Genomic DNA, 17,793 nt, shown 5'->3' with positions numbered 1-17,793 from the left:
TCGCAATCGAGTGGTCTTCGAAAATTTGGAAATCTGCGGCCCGCGGCGAAATATTTTTCCTAAAAAAAACAAGCCGACCGTGAAAATTTGGGAACCTGCGGCCCGCGACGAAATATTTTTCCTAATAAAAACGAGCCGACTATGAAAAATTGGGAAAATTTTCATTTTCAACAGATGACAACGCGTACTATATTTTATCTCCAAATACTATAATTTTGGAGGCGCTGTACTATAATTCCACTTTTAAAATATGGCAACACTGTGACAGATAGAATGAGCAGCGTTGTTGGTGTTTGCTGTCTTCATTTATGCTAACTTTTGGAAAAACTTGGTTATATTACGCGTTTATAAATATGACTTGATAAGAATTGTGCAATTCAAGATTTTTTATTTTATTATTTGCACTGGCTCTCAGGTAGAGTACACATTTTATATTCATAACCCTACAATCGCTTCAAAATGTCTACACATATTTCGTAAAAAATAGAGTTTTACGATTTTAACTACATATTTAGTATGACTCTATTCATCCCTGAGGCTTTTATTGGATTTAAACTGAGTTGTGATACGGTTTGGACGCGGGAAATTCACTTTCAATTCATGAATGATAGGTAATGAAAATATAAACAATGACAGCAATCTTGATGTTTACTTGTTAGGTAAGGTTTGAATCCATGCAGAAACAGAGGATAATATATTATCGATATTCATGTACATTGTGTATTTATTTGATATAGAAGAGGCTAAGCGTGTGATTTTATCCGTGTTCAATATATAACAATAAGTAAAACAATAAAACAGCATACGATTCAATCGGTATGATCCATAAATGGAAGAACTGATTCTCAGTTCGCTAAGCATATTCTTAAAAATGGTAGATAGCCCATCACCATAATGCCTAATTTTTTACAATAAAAGTCTTAAATTAAATTATTAAAACAGCTCGACTGCTCTTGTCTGCACTGCACGCGTGGTTTTTTAAATAATTTATTTGGTTTTCTAGAGACAATGGCTGAGCCAAATAGTAAAGATAGCAATGCGTCCAATGATGATGTCAACGAAAAAGAGAAAGATGACGATAAGACTGTGCTGATGGAATACATAGCAGACCTTGATGTGCGCCTAAAGCAAAAGGCGGAGCTTCGGCTACAGAATCAAACTTGTGTTAGACCCCAGGACAGTCACTACACAAAGTTAGATTCTGGGGTTAAAAAAAACACCACATTCGTAAAAAAAATGAAGATATTCTCAGCATCCCAATTGGACTCCTCAATCAAAGACTTTGCTGCTTTAAATTTGACTAAATACATATCAGAAGTGGCCTCGGCGTTGACGGAGGCAAAATTGAAAATGTCCGACGTTCCGGCCGCAATTAAACTGTGTTCAATCCTCCACCAAAATTATTCAGAGTTTTCACAAAACTTATTCGAAAATTGGCAAAAAATTCTAACCTTCAAGGCCTCTGATAAAATATCAAACGCGTCTAAGTTGAGAGTGGACCTGAGATTTTACGGGGAACTCATTACGTGTGGAATATTCAGCAACAAGATGGGACTGTCGCTCTTAGGAAGCGTTCTAACAGTATTAATCCACATGGACAAAGAAGAACACAATAATATCAATATTCTCCTTTCATTTTGCAAACATTGCGGAGAAGATTATGCAGGTCTAGTTCCAAAGAAAATTAAGGATTTATCGAAGGTAAGCATCCGCTATATATTACTAATATTGTAAGGATGGGCAATAGTCACCAAATGATCCGAATGTAAAAATAGACGATATATAAATCTTGTTCGCTATGGTCCTGTTTTATGGTTGAAACACTATTGCAAGATGTTTTCACTCAATTCGACCCTGGCGAATAAATCTCAGAACGCAAGGGAGTGAACAAATGAATCAGCAATTCGAAATTAATTATTAGCCTTGATAGCCTATATTCAATTGCAGAATGCCGATCACATCCTTTGGGAGTGTCCCCATATGTCAGTTGAAAGAGCTTCTCAAATCGGTCCGACCCTCAGTTGAACTGGGAAAATTTCTCAGATTTCAAAAAGTTTGCAGCGTTTTATGACTAGCGAGAAGGTCTTCTCTCATCCAGGAATGACTGTAATATATTATATCAAAATAGGAATCATGCACACTCTAGTGCAAGGTCTTGGGAAGTTGCTCCTGGAACTGCTCCCACAATATATGCTTGTATAGCAGGTGTGGACACGTGGCGGGTGGTGGAGGAAAAAGCAAGGCTATGTTCAATTTCAGTTTCATATATTTAGGTTCCGTCTACAACAGATTTTTTCGACGTCTTTGATTTTGAATATGTTTCAGCAATTCGGTGTGACAATTCCAAGGAGTGAATTCCTGCTCCCAGAGAAACAAACAGTAGTTCGCACAACTCTCCGAGAATACTTTTTAACTCTCACTCGGCATTTGGCGGCTCAACGCCAACAGCTGCACGGATTGCATGTGGCTAATCAAAGAATTCTTCACACCAGAGGTGAACTATCACAGGAACGCAGAGACCAGCTTGAGACTAATCAGGTTAGCTGTACTTTTCAATACTGTAAAAATACATTTGAATCACAACTACTGATTGTTAAATTCATTTTAAATTGTTTGGTAGATTTTGTTCACAAACAATGCATATAGAATAGATAGGTTTACATTCTTCCTTTTTGATAACTATACCTATGGCTATCAATGACGAAGACTCAATTTTAAGCTGTTATTTAACGTGAGATTTGTAGACTTTGTTTTAATGTGCCCGGGATTCCCGAGCAGCAATATTTGTGAATCCCGGATCTACCAGATTGTTGTTATTTTTTTTAATGTGTTTGGATAAATTTTATATGTTGAGTGAATGGATAACATCCTTTTCTCGTAAAAACAAAAATCTACTATGAAATCTTCGTGAGGCGAATAAAATTCACATCATTCGGATTGTAGAGCCAATTAAAAAAATATACATATATCAATGGCCACAAATAGTGGTAATTGACTTTTATTCCATCTGTAAGTAATGAAATTACAATGTGAAAAACTGACACTTTAAATACTATGAGATTATAGTCTGTAATCGTAACTAATATTTATATGAACACAGGCGATTAAAACTGCACTTTGGAGATATAAGAAAAATCAGTTTCTATAAAAAAATAATAATTAAAATAAACTAAACATTTATTCTGAATAATAACATTTATTCTGAATAATAACATTTATTCGTCCAATAGGTGGTTTTATTCGCCATTCACAGCTGTACCCATTACTTCTTTGATTTATTTTGGAGTTATCTGAAAAATTATGGTATAGTGGAAAAAAATATGCATTATTTTTATTTATTTTTTCAGTCGAACTTCGATAGACTGTTGACGGGTGCACAGAGTTTCGCCGATATCCTCGGGGAAGACCTGGGGGAGGCAGGAGAGCCTGTCGTTAGCAGTATGGCTTCGTTGGTTAACGCTTCTGAGAATGTGGCTCCCGATGCTGACGGAGATCACAAATTACCAGCTAATGATCCATGGCAAGACGAAGACACGCGCAGCTTCTATACCAATTTACCAGACTTAAAAGTTTTCTTCCCAAACTACCAGCCACAAAAAGAGGTAACAACGGAACTGTTTTGAACCAGCTATTTAAATTAAAGTCTTATATTCGCCGGCCTGATTGGTAATCCTAAATTTCATTACTGCTAATGAACATTGCCAACTTGGCGTTTTTTTACCTAATCTAGAATTTTTAAATAAGCATCTAGTTTGTAAAATACGTATTTGGTGTGTGGCATTAAATATAGTATTGAACATACATAATTTTGAAAACACTTCTGAGAAAATATTTTATAATCAATAGAAAGAATCTTTTTGAAAAAAGTAAGACACCCAGCAGGAATCGAACCTGCATCTCTCAGGTTTTGCGCCCATGTACATAGATAGACAACTATGCTATTGGCGCCATACTTAATTGTGACAAATTTTAACTATTGGTTCTTAAATACTCGCTGAAGCGCTTTCCAAATTGAGTTACCATTGGCAATCGGCTTTTGTATTAAAAAAAAAAGTAGGTATTACTTTAATAATTACTAACCGACATCAAATTATGTATGTTCAATAATTAGAGTGTTACATTCTTAAATCTTGTGAATTATTCGTTGCATAAAAAAAATAGTTAATTATATTATATAGTATTTTTCGACAACACAAACAGCTTGAAATTCCTTATAAAAAAGGGAAATTATTACACCAAATTTTCTTGCAAACCTACATTATGGCCTTTGGTAGAGGTCATAAAAATAGACCTGGATCATTCGACAAACCTTCTACTTTGACAGGTAAACCAACAATGTATGAGTGGAAGTAAGAAACAGGAAATGTTCATTACCTTAATAATAAAAATAAAAAAACACAAGAAGTATATACAGTTATGTTTATCTATATTAATTAGAATTGTAGACTATTTAATTATGTAGTAGATTATGAATCAAGATTTAAATCATTAAATAATTAATACCTTAAAACTAATATATTCTAAGATTAATCTTCCAAAACTACATATTCAGCTAGCTTCCTAGCTTCACACAATGCATTAATATCAGTAAGTAAATAATTATTAGAGGTATAACATGACGTCATTAAGTAAATATAAAATCATTAGTTGCAATGAAATCAGTCATCATTAACATTAATAGCTACTTATATTTAAAATCCAATAATGATGAACCTTCCGTCATTATTCATTCATAGCACTAAAATAAAAGTAATTATAATATCATGTAATTACTGTCACATCTATCACGCACTACACAGGAAGGGTGCACCCTGTTGCCCCCTTCATGACCCACTTACCCTATTGCTTGTCCATAAATACCAAATATTACCGAATGCCGAATATAGCCGTTGATCCAGGACTATTTCGACACCTCGTACGTAAATGGTTGGAACTGCGTTTTTGGCTATTTTGTCTTAATAAAATTAAATAATTTTAAAGATCAATAAAACGATCATTTTATAGGCATAACTAAAAAATTACGATTCCAGCATATTGAGTCATTAAAATTTATTAAAGTCGTACTACTGAAAAGTTACTTTGCATTAATTTTGCATTTCCGACCTTATACGTAGGAGGTGTCGATTTCTTCGAGCTTTACCTTACCTATATCTTAACAATGAACTAAATGTGGCCAAATTTCCTTTTTGTCTGGCATATTTTAGTCACTGACAGTTTGCAACACTGCTGCTAATATGTCACTTATTATACTCTCACTACATCTTGTCTTAAGTCTTTGAATAATTGCATCAACAGGTTAGCCCTGAAGTCGTTTCTGAAGAGATATTAGATGAAGAGTTAAAAGATGAAGAATTTAATGATGCAGAGGATCCAACAAATATTCCTGAACCAGAAATAGAGGAGCCTCAAACCACGAATGTATCCAACAAGTTAGTATAACTATACGCCTAAATTATTCCTGTAAGATGAATAAAAAAATTACATAGTTTTAGTAAAACCCATTGAAACGAGCATTATCATCAGGACCGCGATGATCCGGTGTCAGTCCTTGTTTCTTCCAACAGCTCTTTCTATCTGTCCCTATCCATATAAGCTGTTTTACAGTTCGGTACCCCGAGTATACACCGATCATTGGCTCCATCTCGCCAGTGAAGTTTTGGCCTGCCTCTTCTGTGTCTTACTGGATCGCCCGGCACTGTCTTTGCCTATTCTTTTTCATCCATACGGTGCACATTACATAGCCAACGCATCTTGATTGATCGAATTGCCTAAAATCTTTGTACAAACCGTCGAGCACATCAGGGTATCTCCTCTAAATATATTATAATGTGTTGGGTGTACAAAATATTATATACTTAAATATATTTACTGTAAATATTATATTTATTTACATAGTTTATGTTTGGTTTTATTTCTCAAAACAATCGGTAATACTAGAATTACCTATTTAAAAAAATTCCTTCTTTAACTTGCTATCTATCTATATATGAGGGATTTATGTGTAAAATGGATATTTTGTAAAACATTATGGGCCGCATGTATGAGATTCCCAAATTCTTTATAAGCTATTTAACCGATTTTCCATCGAATAGCTTATAAGACTGTTTGTGACGTAAGCGATCTGACGTCACGCGCCATTCAAAATGGCTGCCTCAGCTGTCACTTTTAAATGTCATTTTAATTTTGCAATCATTGCAACAAACGTTTGGTTGAGGCCCTTGTTCGTTTTGTAGATTCTGCGAACTCTAAAAACAGTTCCTAGTCGTGCTGTTTACAAAATACATATAATTTTGATCCCTAGTCTATAATCTAGATAGTAGGTAACTGATAAAATGCCTCGTTCCTATTTTGCTTGCAATATTTCTCATGTAGACATAAGATGGACTTACGTAAGATTACGATAAAATATCCCCGCTAAACCACCGCAAAAATATGTACCTACTGCTGTATCTGGCATTAAAATATACAAGTGGAAGCATTCTGCGTTCTTCAAAATAGGTACCTACCTACCTAGTTAATTATTGTAAGATAACTGTAATAAACAAGGCACAACTCTCAAATACACTGGAAACATCAATAGTGTCATACGGTGATTGGTATAATTGATAATATTATACAGAGATCATTACATATTATTGTCTAAATCATTTGCATTTTCTGTCATTTATTCTTATTCTGTTTTGACATTTCTCATAATAATTGAAGAAGTCGCATTGAAGTGAAGTTAGTCATAATAATATTCAGTATTGCCACCAAATGTATTCAGTGTTGCCACCAAATGGAAAAGTTTACTGGCAATACAACCTATCGTACAGTAGAATAATTTTAAAATACATGTGATAAAATAGCTGATAAATTATTTAAAGTTCATAATAATTATTCATGTATAATTATTAAATTTATATGGTACCGTTCGCACACTTTCAGACACATTTTCAATTTCAAAATTTTGAATTATTTATCGGGGAATGAAATTTTATAATACGAACACCAGGACAAATGAGATCTCACATTCGTGACGTCACTTAACAGCTAATTACGTTTGTACTCATGCATACAAACGTCCAGTATATAGCCTATAAGGTTTTTGGGAATCTTATGCATACGACAATATGTATGTAGTATTTATTAAAACATAATAATTTTTATACAAATTATTCAGATTTTTAATTACTAAACCTGAATAAAATGTTGATAAAAATATATATTTTGGTTAGTTGTATGAATGAAACTGTGAAGCAAAATAAATAACTTTACAGAAAATAATCACTCATGCAACCACACTAATAGGAGGTACAGCAATTTATTGTATGTAGCACGCTGGTTAAACTTTTGATATGGATGAATATGTGCTATTGCAATGTAAGCTACGCTTTATACGTGATATATTTCATAGATGCGCGAAACGGAATGAGCCGAGGTCCACATCAGACTGTGGTTATATTGCGTCAGCTTTCTGGACTGATGGAATTTATGGATATTACAATTATTCTAGCAACACACCTATAGCAATAGCAATATTTTATCTGTGCTATGTTATTAGACGTATTTAATTGTTAATAAGTAATCATAATCCACTAATTAATTTCACTTATACCGTTAGACTCTATTGCCAAGCTGGCTGAAACGTAATTACCGGTCATTAAGTATTTATTTAATTCGTGTGATTACTGATATTTACTGTTATAATTATTGTGTTTGTTTACATTCACGAATTAAATAATTTTATAAAAAATGGCGTGCAAACAAGTGATTTCGTGCAAAAACTATATCGTCAAAGTTTTGGCTGAAGTGAAATCTAAAGTCACAAAAGAGCTGCAAGGGCGACTGGCTATTGCTTCGAATGATTTGATTGCTGCAGTTGCTGAATTAACGGTTGAAAACGAGACCCTGAGGAGTACAAGCAAGGAGTACAAGGACATACAAGCACAGAGTGTTTCGGTTTCGCCCTTAGACATTTTGCCTGACGAAGTTATTGTAGCTCCGTCACCACCGGTGTCCATATCTACGGCTGTGAAAGACAAAAACAAACAAGTTGAGCCACTATTTGCTGAACAGATTACCGTCATTCAGTCACAATCTACAAGCATTGGCGAATGGTCAACGGTAAAAAAAAGGAGCCCAATGAGTCATCGTAATTTATCCACTGGAAATGAATCTAAGCGACCTAGCCTGCAAACTTCTACCCTCAAAAAAATATGTGGTTCCAAACCTGGTTCCAAATCGTGTTCTGGCGTTGAAAAACGCAGAAGTCTACACATTTGGTCATTACACCCAGACACTACAGTAAGCGGCCTAACTGATTATGTGAAGGAGAGTGTAGGTGATATAAAATTTGAAGTAATTAAATTAAATACAAAGAATAAATATTCTTCATTCAGGATAACAGTTCCAGAGTCCTCTATTGGCCATTTTCTTGTTCCTGAAATTTGGCCGGTTGACTCGATAGTCAATGAATGGCGTTGGAATAAGTCAGCTTCACCCCATACTACAAGCAAAAGCTCGTGACGGTCACCTAAATACATTGACGTTTATTATCAGAACGTTCGTGGTCTCAGGACGAAGACAATCGAGATGCGTAATACTCTCTTGGCAAGTGACATTTCTGTCATATGCTTGACTGAAACCTGGCTCAATGACTCGATTTGTGATGGTGAACTTTTCGATAGTAGATATATTGTATTTCGTTGTGATCGTTCATTTGGTCAAAGGGGTGGCGGTGTGTTAATTGCCGTTCGCGATCGGGTAGATAGCGTATCTGTGATTGACCATATATTTACTGGTATCGATGTAATTATTGTCAAATTGCTGTGTAATGGGTCGCCTTTTATTATTAGCTGTGTTTATTTTCCGCCTCGATCATCCTGTAATACTTATAATATGTTTTTCTCATATTTTGAAAATTTGTCTATTGGCAGCTCAATTGCAATCATCGGTGACTTCAATCTTTATTCGGCATCCACCAATGTTGATTTGGAATTTGCGCACTTTCTGAGCTGTATGCACTTTAAACAGTTTTCTCAAATTAAAAATGTGAAATCACGCATATTGGACTTGGTCTTGGCGGATACAGATTGTAATGCACAGGTGAATGCTTGCGTTGATCCCCTTGTTCAGGAAGACGCTTACCATCCTGCTCTATTAGTTGAGTTGCCAATCAATTATCATAATTTTTCCAATAGTCGTCTTAGCGATAGCAATAATTTCAATTCTGTTAGCTCGGAAACTTTCTTTTTTAATAAATGGAATTTCTTCAAAGGCGACTACCCTAAATGGTTCACTCATAGCATTATTAAATCCATTGACTTGAAAGCCATCTGTCATAAACGATGGAAGCGCTCGAAGTGCCTGGATGATTATGGTGCTTTCTCCGATATGCGCAGAAGAGTTCATCGCGCCATTGACGCTGCTCACAAAGCGTACATTGAGAAAATTTCCTTGAATTTAACCTCAGACCCGAAAACTTTTTGGACGTATGTTAGGAGCTTATGTAACTCTTCTGCACAGCTATCGTCTATGTCTTTTAGGGGTAGTGTATTGAATGGCTATAAATCCATCGCTGACGGTTTTGCTGAATATTTTAGGTCAGTTTATTCCACGATTCCACCAAAACTTCAACCTCAACCTGAATACTTTTCGTCTTCTTGGCCCATACTAAATATTGGTCCTCTGGATGAGTCAGATATGAAATATGCTTTCTCTAGACTATATCCGAAATCCTCAGTAGGTCCAGATGGCATTCCTCCATGGCTATTAAAAGGATGCAAAAAACTTTTAAGCGATCCTTTGTTGTATATTTTCAATCTATGTTTAAGTAAATCTACCTTCCCTGAATGTTGGAGCTTAACTCGTATACGACCGGTGTATAAAAATGGCTCGGTATCTGAAATAACTAACTTCTGACCAGTGGCTGTTCTCTGCACCGGTCAAACTATTTGAGTCCATTTTACATAAATATATATAGGTATACACATGTGGATGGTCAGCTGACTGACGCTCAACATGGTTTTCGATCTACTCGATCAACTGTTACCAACCTCATGGAGTACACTGAATACATATCTCGTTCACTAGACAATCATTGTCAAGTTGATGCAATTTATACGGATATGTCAAAGGCTTTCGATCGAGTTGATCATGATATTCTTTTAACTAAACTGAGTGCAGTAGGCGGATCTATTAATTTTGTAAATTTTTTCAAATCTTATTTTTCGCATCGTTGTCAATATGTCGAGTACGCTGGGTGTGCATCTGAAGTCTTTCAAACTCTTTCAGGTGTTCCCCAAGGATCAAATCTTGGACCAATTATGTTCCTCATATTTGTCAATGATATAGTTGAAGCCATGGATGGTGTAGAATTTTTACTTTTTGCGGATGATTTGAAATTATATGCACCAATTCGCAATGAGTTGGACTGTTGCATGTTACAGAGAAGTCTCTGTTCAATTGAAAGTTGGTCAAAAAAGAATAAATTAGAATTTAATACTGACAAATGATCGGCGAAAGATCTTGGGATAATTTTTGATTCTTCATTATCCTTTCACTCGCATATAACTTCCACGGCTCTACGTGCGAGTAAGCTTCTAGGATTCATCATGCGACAATCCAAACCATTCAAGAATCCTAATGTATTACGTACACTCTACGTCTCATTAGTGCGTAGCATTCTTGAATATGGGTCGATTATCTGGTGTCCTTATGAGGTTTCCTATAAGCTTATTTTAGAACGCGTCCAGAAGAAATTTCTTCGATGTCTTTATTTTAAAACATTTAACTATTTTCCTTTCGATAATTCGTCAGATGATTATTTTCCGACTGCCTTTCTACAAGGCATGCTTACTTTTCACTCTCTTGAATCTCGTCGGTCTCTTCTGCTGTTGAAACACTTTTGCCTGTTATCGCGAGGGATGGTTTCCAATCCTGGTGTCCTAATGAATTTGAATTTCCATGCGCCTGTCAATTACCTACGTGGTCGCAGTCATGATTTATTCTGGATTGGAACCGTTTCCTCGTGTCAAGCCTATCAGGCACCATTAGCGAGGGGTGCAAGACTAGTAAATGCGCTCCCTAAAGACATAGACATTTTCAATGATGTACTTTGCATTTTATTTTTGAAACTGTATTTTTCTGTATAAAATTGTATTTTTCTCTATTAAATTGTGCTTAAGTATGTTTTGGTTATTTTTTTTTTGTTATTATGTATATATATATCTTTTTCTATATTCTCTTCTCTCTTGTGAGGGTAATGTTTGACTTATAATGTAAATCTCATGTTGTGTACGTCTTGAATTTAGATTTGTTATGTCCACAATGTTTTGTATTCTTAAATAAATAAATAAATATATAGCATATTATTATAATAATATTATTAGCCGCGGCTTTTAATAAAATGTTTTTTATTGGTGTTATGGATATATTAAATATATAGAGACGCACTGCGTCCACAGCATCCAATGGACCGACTGAAATCACCCGATGTCTTTGGGTTACACTACTTTATTACACTAGTTATGCATGATACTACTTGCATAACTAATATATACATAACATCATCATTATCATCATCATCATCATCATCAATATATAATTATATGTGGCTTAAATACTTCTGTATATTGAATATGTATAGGAATTTTTACTTGTTTCAGATATCATTTGGAGACATTTTCTAGTCATATGCCAAATTGCGTGAACCGTGAAATGATAGATAATTCTGCGGCCGATTTTATTCTATACGTAAACACTAAACATAATCGGAAGAAGTTCACGAGAGTTTTATTTAGTGTGCCGCGTACACGGTTGGATTTGTTGCCGTTTTATGCCAGATTTGCAGCCATATTGTATCCCGTGTTACCCGATATCGGAACTGATCTTTGCCAGATGCTGAAGCAAGATTTTAAATATCACGTTCGAAAAAAAGATCAAATCAACATTGAATCGAAAGTAAGGGACTTTTGTATCAGTGTAATATTTGCCTTGTAAATAATTTTTACTTAATCGTAACAATGAATGAAGTTAGTAAACAAAGCTACAGTTATACCGAGACTGTTAATATATGTAAATAAGATAATATAATACATATTATGTTGAAGTAATCAATACATTTGACTTTTTTTGTCTTCAGATCAAAGTTGTTCGATTTATCGGAGAGTTGGTTAAATTTGGACTCTATTCGAAGATAGAAGCCCTCTACTGTTTAAAAGTATTGCTACACGACTTTAAACATCACCATATTGAAATGGCTTGCAATTTACTCGAAACTTGTGGTAGATACTTGTACTGTTCTCCTGATACTCATCAAAGGATGGCCATATATCTACAACAAATGATGCGTATCAAGGTATTTACTATATTATACATATTTAGTTTTGATCATTTTAAAATCGTTTCATTGAAGTTATCGACAAGTACAGTCGGGGATTCATTACTGTTAAATGTCTTTATCCCAAAGATGCATTGTTTCCCAGTTCTCTTTTATACTTTGTGTAAAGCATACAAAATAAATTTGGGTCTAGATATAAAAAAAAATATACATAGAGTAATCATTTTGCAGGCCGTATCGGTGAACGACTCCCGCCACGTAACCCAGATAGAGAATGCGTATTATTTTGTAAATCCACCCGACTGCGCTGCCATCGCTAGAGAGGAGGAGCCACCGCTGCACAGATTTATTCAAAAAATTCTACACCAGGATTTGCAAAAGAGCAATGAAGACAAAACACTCAGACTGATGCGTAAAATTGACTGGGAAAACGAAGAACTGTGCGCTCTGGCGGTTCACTGGTTGGCGGCGGGATGGAAGGCTAAGCACGCGGGTCGCCGCTGCCTGGCTCGGCTGGTTGCCGCCCTGGCCGCATGGCAGGAGGTGATCGGCTCCCGAGTCGTTGACCAGGTCCTCGAAGACCTGCGAATCACCTTGGAGCACCCCCACCCGAGGCACAATCAGCGCCGTATCGCCATGGCACGTTACCTTGGAGAATTGTACAACTACAAGCTGGTCGACTCACGCGACATCTTCAATGCTCTGTACTCGTTCATCAACTTCGGCATCACAATGGATCACACCATCGAGTCATCATTGGATTCGCCAGACAGTGCATTCCGCATTCGGCTGGTCTGCGTTCTGCTGGAGACCTGCGGAGCATACTTCAACAGCGGCTCCAGCAAGAGAAAGCTAGACTATTTTCTGATTTTCTTCCAAAATTACTATTGGTTCAAATATTCGGATCCATACTGGACTGACGACAATCTGTTTCCCATATACGTGAAGAATATATATCAAGAGTGCCTCGCCAGCCTGAGACCGAAGCTGGTGGCATACAAAAGCTGGCAGGACTGTAAGGACGCCGTCGAGGAATTGAAGAACACCCTGTTTCCCGATTTGAACAGTGATGGGGGAGAGGCGGAACAGAACTCAGAAGACCCCGAGAGTGAAGGGTTGGAGACCATTGTGGAGACAGACGATGAAGGAAATTCTGATCATCACATCGTATCTGACAGCTCCGATGAAGACGAGCTGACAGAGGCTGATGATTTACCGCTCATCGATCAACAAGACACTCCGCGGTCACCACCTCAAAAGCAGGTTTGTCATTATGTCTTTTGATCTTTCCGTAGGGTTTTTTTTTTATATGAAAGCAGTGGTTATCATACATCCATTTCACGATTGAGTCTGTAGTTCACTTCTCAAATCTGTTTCTCAATTCTAGAAAACAAACTAGACATGGCCACTGTAATTTCGTGCTCTACGTTGAGTTTGGAGGAATATTTGGTTTTTATTACAGCCACTGTTGAAAACCCAACTTTGCGTAATTTGTCACAAATAGAATCATTTTGCTTTAACACTCAGAAAACGTAAAAAAGTCAGAAAATACATCCTTTACTGGTATCTAAAACTCAACCCTTGAAGAGGACGAAACCGGTACAGAATTTATTTAAAAAGTGGAATAAGTATTATAAAATTGTGTTTCATTTAATTACAAATAATTAACCGGTTCCATTCGACGAAAATCTCTTCGTCCGTAATGTCTGCAATAAGGGAAGAGCATTATGCTGCGTTGAAATTTTTTATGAAGAAAGCAACCACCGAAACATGAATCTATTATTTCGACTGTGTATCAGTGCATTAATATAAAATTTCCTGGGATTATTAAAATTTTCAGATATACCTTTGAGACATTTGCTCTGCATTAAAGAACATTTTTAATATTGACTTTGATTTACTAAAGACGATAATCAATTTTATTATTCATTATTGTCAGGTGGAAGACGCTGAATTCGAATTGGCATTGGAGAAGATGCTGTCAGATAATATAACGGAAAGACAGCGAGAAGGTCGTTCATCCCAAAGGGACATATCAGTTCCTGTGCACTGTCGCCAGCAAACCAAGAAGACCTACGAACAACTCTTGGTTAGTATAATAATTTTATAATCCCAAGGTTTAATGTTATTCATCATCTACCATAATAAATATATAGATTTTTCAGATTGTCTTTCAATTCATAGTACTTACGGAATCTTATTTGTCCTTAAAATTTTATTTCAGCAAGGCAATGATAGTGTGGAATTTGTTTTGATGGTTCGAAAGGGGACCAAACAGCAGTATAAATCTTTTGATGCACCCGCTGAATTAGCAACAAACTTAAAACAGCAAGCCATAGCTGATAGACTTGAAATGGAGCGGGTCAAAAGGTAATATTATGTATATTAATTACGAATTTACAACCATTTACTGTAATCAGTCAATTTCGTTTATATTTCATAATCGTCATATCAGAGATAAAACTCATTAAATATAATAAATAAACTGACATATTTTCAATTATTTAGAGTGTTACATTCTATTTTCAGTTTGCCTTTATTTTTGAAGCCTACTTAAAATGAAAATTTATAAAATTACATAATATGTCAATGCAAAAAGATTATGTTTGTAAACTGATAAGACAGTGATAATAATAATTTTTCTTCTGAAGTATGGCAGCACTTTATAACTGTTATTGTTTACTGGATATTTCGTCTTCTTTGTTATAATTAAACGACAATTAGCAGGTCAGCATAACGATTTAAAAATTTGAACCAATAAAAAATATACTATGTGTGTATTAAAACACTTGTTTTCAGAATGTTTTTAATATGGTTGATAACTGTAGAACAATATATGCTTTGTGCAGCATTTGAGTACGTGTTTGTAAATAAAATAGAAGTCAGCCTGCTATTGGCACTCTTTTTTTATATTACCGAGGCTTTGACTGCAACTCGTTATCATATTGACTCTTCTCCTTTATGAGGATTTGTTGTTTAAGCTCCCCTTCAATTCCCTGGAAGAACTTTATAATTCTATCTTCCATCCTCACTGATACCAGAACACATTTCAGTTCCTCGATGTTCTCAAATACATTTGCAAGTCACAGCTCTACTCTGTGTCACTCAAATTTGGGATATTGTATGGATATATCTCCTGATATACCCTCCTGAACATTACATTCATTACAGACCTGCAAATTGCTCTTTCCCAAGAAATTACTTTGGTTATTTACTTATGTACTGTTATTTGTGATTATATGTGATAGCTCATTTTACTATAATTCTTTTAGGCTTGTTACACTATTACATGAAATTTTTATTTTAGTTTGGATTTGGCAAATAAATTTCAAGTATCATTCATTATCAGCATCACTTCCATTTTACCACGTTTTTATTAGCTCGTATTCTTGTTTGTCCAGTACAAATTTTTTCTTGTGTGTCCAGTCCTAGCAACTAAATTATTAATATATACGTGCGTTACTATGGAAATCAATATGAAATGTCAAAATGACATTTCAGTATTCTATATTTATTCAGTATTTCTATAAAGTACAAAAAAAAGTATTTATTAATACATGGAATTGTCAAGTTTATATGATTCAACAAAAAATATAAAAACGTATATAAATAGTTCTTTTTATCTTGTAATTATTTAAACTATATCTCCTTAGAAGGTTTTTCTTCAATATTTTTAATAATGATACTTTTTTTAGACTCACATTAAATATAACCGAACGTCAAGAAGAAGAAGAGTATTGCGGTGAAAACAACACAAGCGGCGGTGGGGGAGGAGGCGGCGGAGGGGGCAGCGGGGGTAATCCGAATCGCGGCCAGCATTTCCGCCACAAGTACCAACACCCGAAAGGCGCTCCGGACGTAGACCTCATTTTTGGCACAAAGAAATTGAAATGATTTTCTGCCGTGAACTATGAATTGTCAAGAAGAATCAAACGCGATGACCTGAGAAAAATGCATTTGAATAATTGTCGGCCCGCCGGCTGCGGAGGCTGACGTTGGAATGCCGTCGATGGAGTAGCGGAGTGGACTCTTCGGAAGTGGAAGTGGATCACTATCGTCCAGAGCGGCTTGTTCACCCTTCGGACATGCGTGCAAACGAAGCGGTGGCCTGTCGGCTAAACAAAAGTGCCGCAGGTGATAAATACGCACTAAAATCTTTCTTGTTATAATGTGGTTTTATGTTTTATGTTTGTTGAACTGGCTGCGATGAAAATTGCTGTCTCAGTATGAATTGTTAATTTTAATTTTATATTAGTAATGTACTAATTGTTATTGTCAATTTTGTCAAACTGACACTATTGAATCTTAAGACTTTTCTTAAGCCTCTATGTTTTAAAAACTGTCTTATATTTTGATTGGACATTAATAAAAAGTGAAGGCACTGAATGGTTGTTTATATATATTATGCTATTTATTTGTATTCTTTGCCCCTTTTCAGCTTTCTAGCCTCTCCGCTTTTCAGTGCCCCCTGAAGTCATCTAGCACCTACTTTGGAACTCATTGCTCTAGGTCTAAATGGACACATAATGCAATTATTCTTATTAGATCTAGACTTTTTTGGATTTAACATTTTCATCATCAGCCAGGGTCGATCCACTGCTGGATGAAGACTTCCCTTAGCTCTCTCCATTCTTCTCGGTCCTTAGTTCACATTCTATCTTTTCTTAAATACAAGTAGGTATGTATGCAATCGCGCTTAATTGAAAACTCTCAAGGAAACATAGGTCAATATTTTTGAATAATAAATTTTAATTAAACAATTTTAATATTTTATTTGAAGTTTCATAGGTAATAGTGCTGTAGATCAATGCTCCGCAACCGGTGTGCTAGATGTGTAGGGGTCAATACCCTACAATCTGCATGACTTAATTTATAATTACAAGTACCTTGTAACATAATATTGTGAAACAGCAAAACAAGCGATTTATGTGAATAAATCAATTTTTAACAAAAAGCTAATTTAGCAAAATAATTATATTAAATAATTATTTATAATTTAAAAAACATCATAATATGCACAAAATTGTTTATATGAAAATCAATTGTGCCTAATAATTAAAAAGTGCTTAATTGTCTAAAATTAAAATCAATTATTTATAATTTACAAACAAGCTATGCATTACACAACATAGCATGATTATCAAATATTCAAGGAGCGATAACAGCATTTTCTATTGTATCGAATCACTATAAAAACACCCAGTACATGAAAACAATATTGTCAGTCAGTTATCAAAGAGTTAACCGTAAGGTTATAGTTCCGCTCCGCCCGATCGACTTCGCAATTTCTCATAACGCATACACGTGCTTCCATCCTGCTAAATTATAATCCGTAAACTTATCTGTAATAATTAAATTAATATTTATTTGGAAGGAGATAATAAAACCAGGGTTCATTTCATTCACGCATCAATCTTCTTATTATTGGAGTCAAACAAACCTACCCTCCGGTTCCTTATACCATCTCACTT

General features: G+C 35.2%; 1 protein-coding gene across 1 annotated transcript; it reads left to right on the top strand.

Moving 5' to 3' along the window:
• Positions 1-262: 262 nt before the first annotated feature.
• Upf2 (UPF2 regulator of nonsense mediated mRNA decay) lies at positions 263-16,722 on the top strand. The gene is made up of 11 exons (XM_085956110.1): positions 263-415; positions 1,004-1,701; positions 2,326-2,538; positions 3,348-3,602; positions 5,296-5,429; positions 11,649-11,943; positions 12,125-12,340; positions 12,554-13,585; positions 14,262-14,411; positions 14,547-14,692; positions 16,018-16,722. Exons 2-11 carry the CDS (start codon positions 1,009-1,011, stop codon positions 16,214-16,216), a joined length of 3,333 nt encoding a protein of 1,110 aa, XP_085812236.1. The 5' UTR covers positions 263-415; positions 1,004-1,008; the 3' UTR covers positions 16,217-16,722.
• Positions 16,723-17,793: the final 1,071 nt, after the last annotated feature.

The sequence above is a fragment of the Rhyacophila brunnea genome, unplaced genomic scaffold (assembly GCF_057557595.1).
Source record: "Rhyacophila brunnea isolate RB1 unplaced genomic scaffold, BYU_Rbru_1.0 scaffold_5, whole genome shotgun sequence".
Taxonomy (NCBI): domain Eukaryota; kingdom Metazoa; phylum Arthropoda; class Insecta; order Trichoptera; family Rhyacophilidae; genus Rhyacophila; species Rhyacophila brunnea.
Note: the sequence above shows the minus strand (reverse complement) of the source record. Positions and strands in the feature narration are given on the sequence as shown.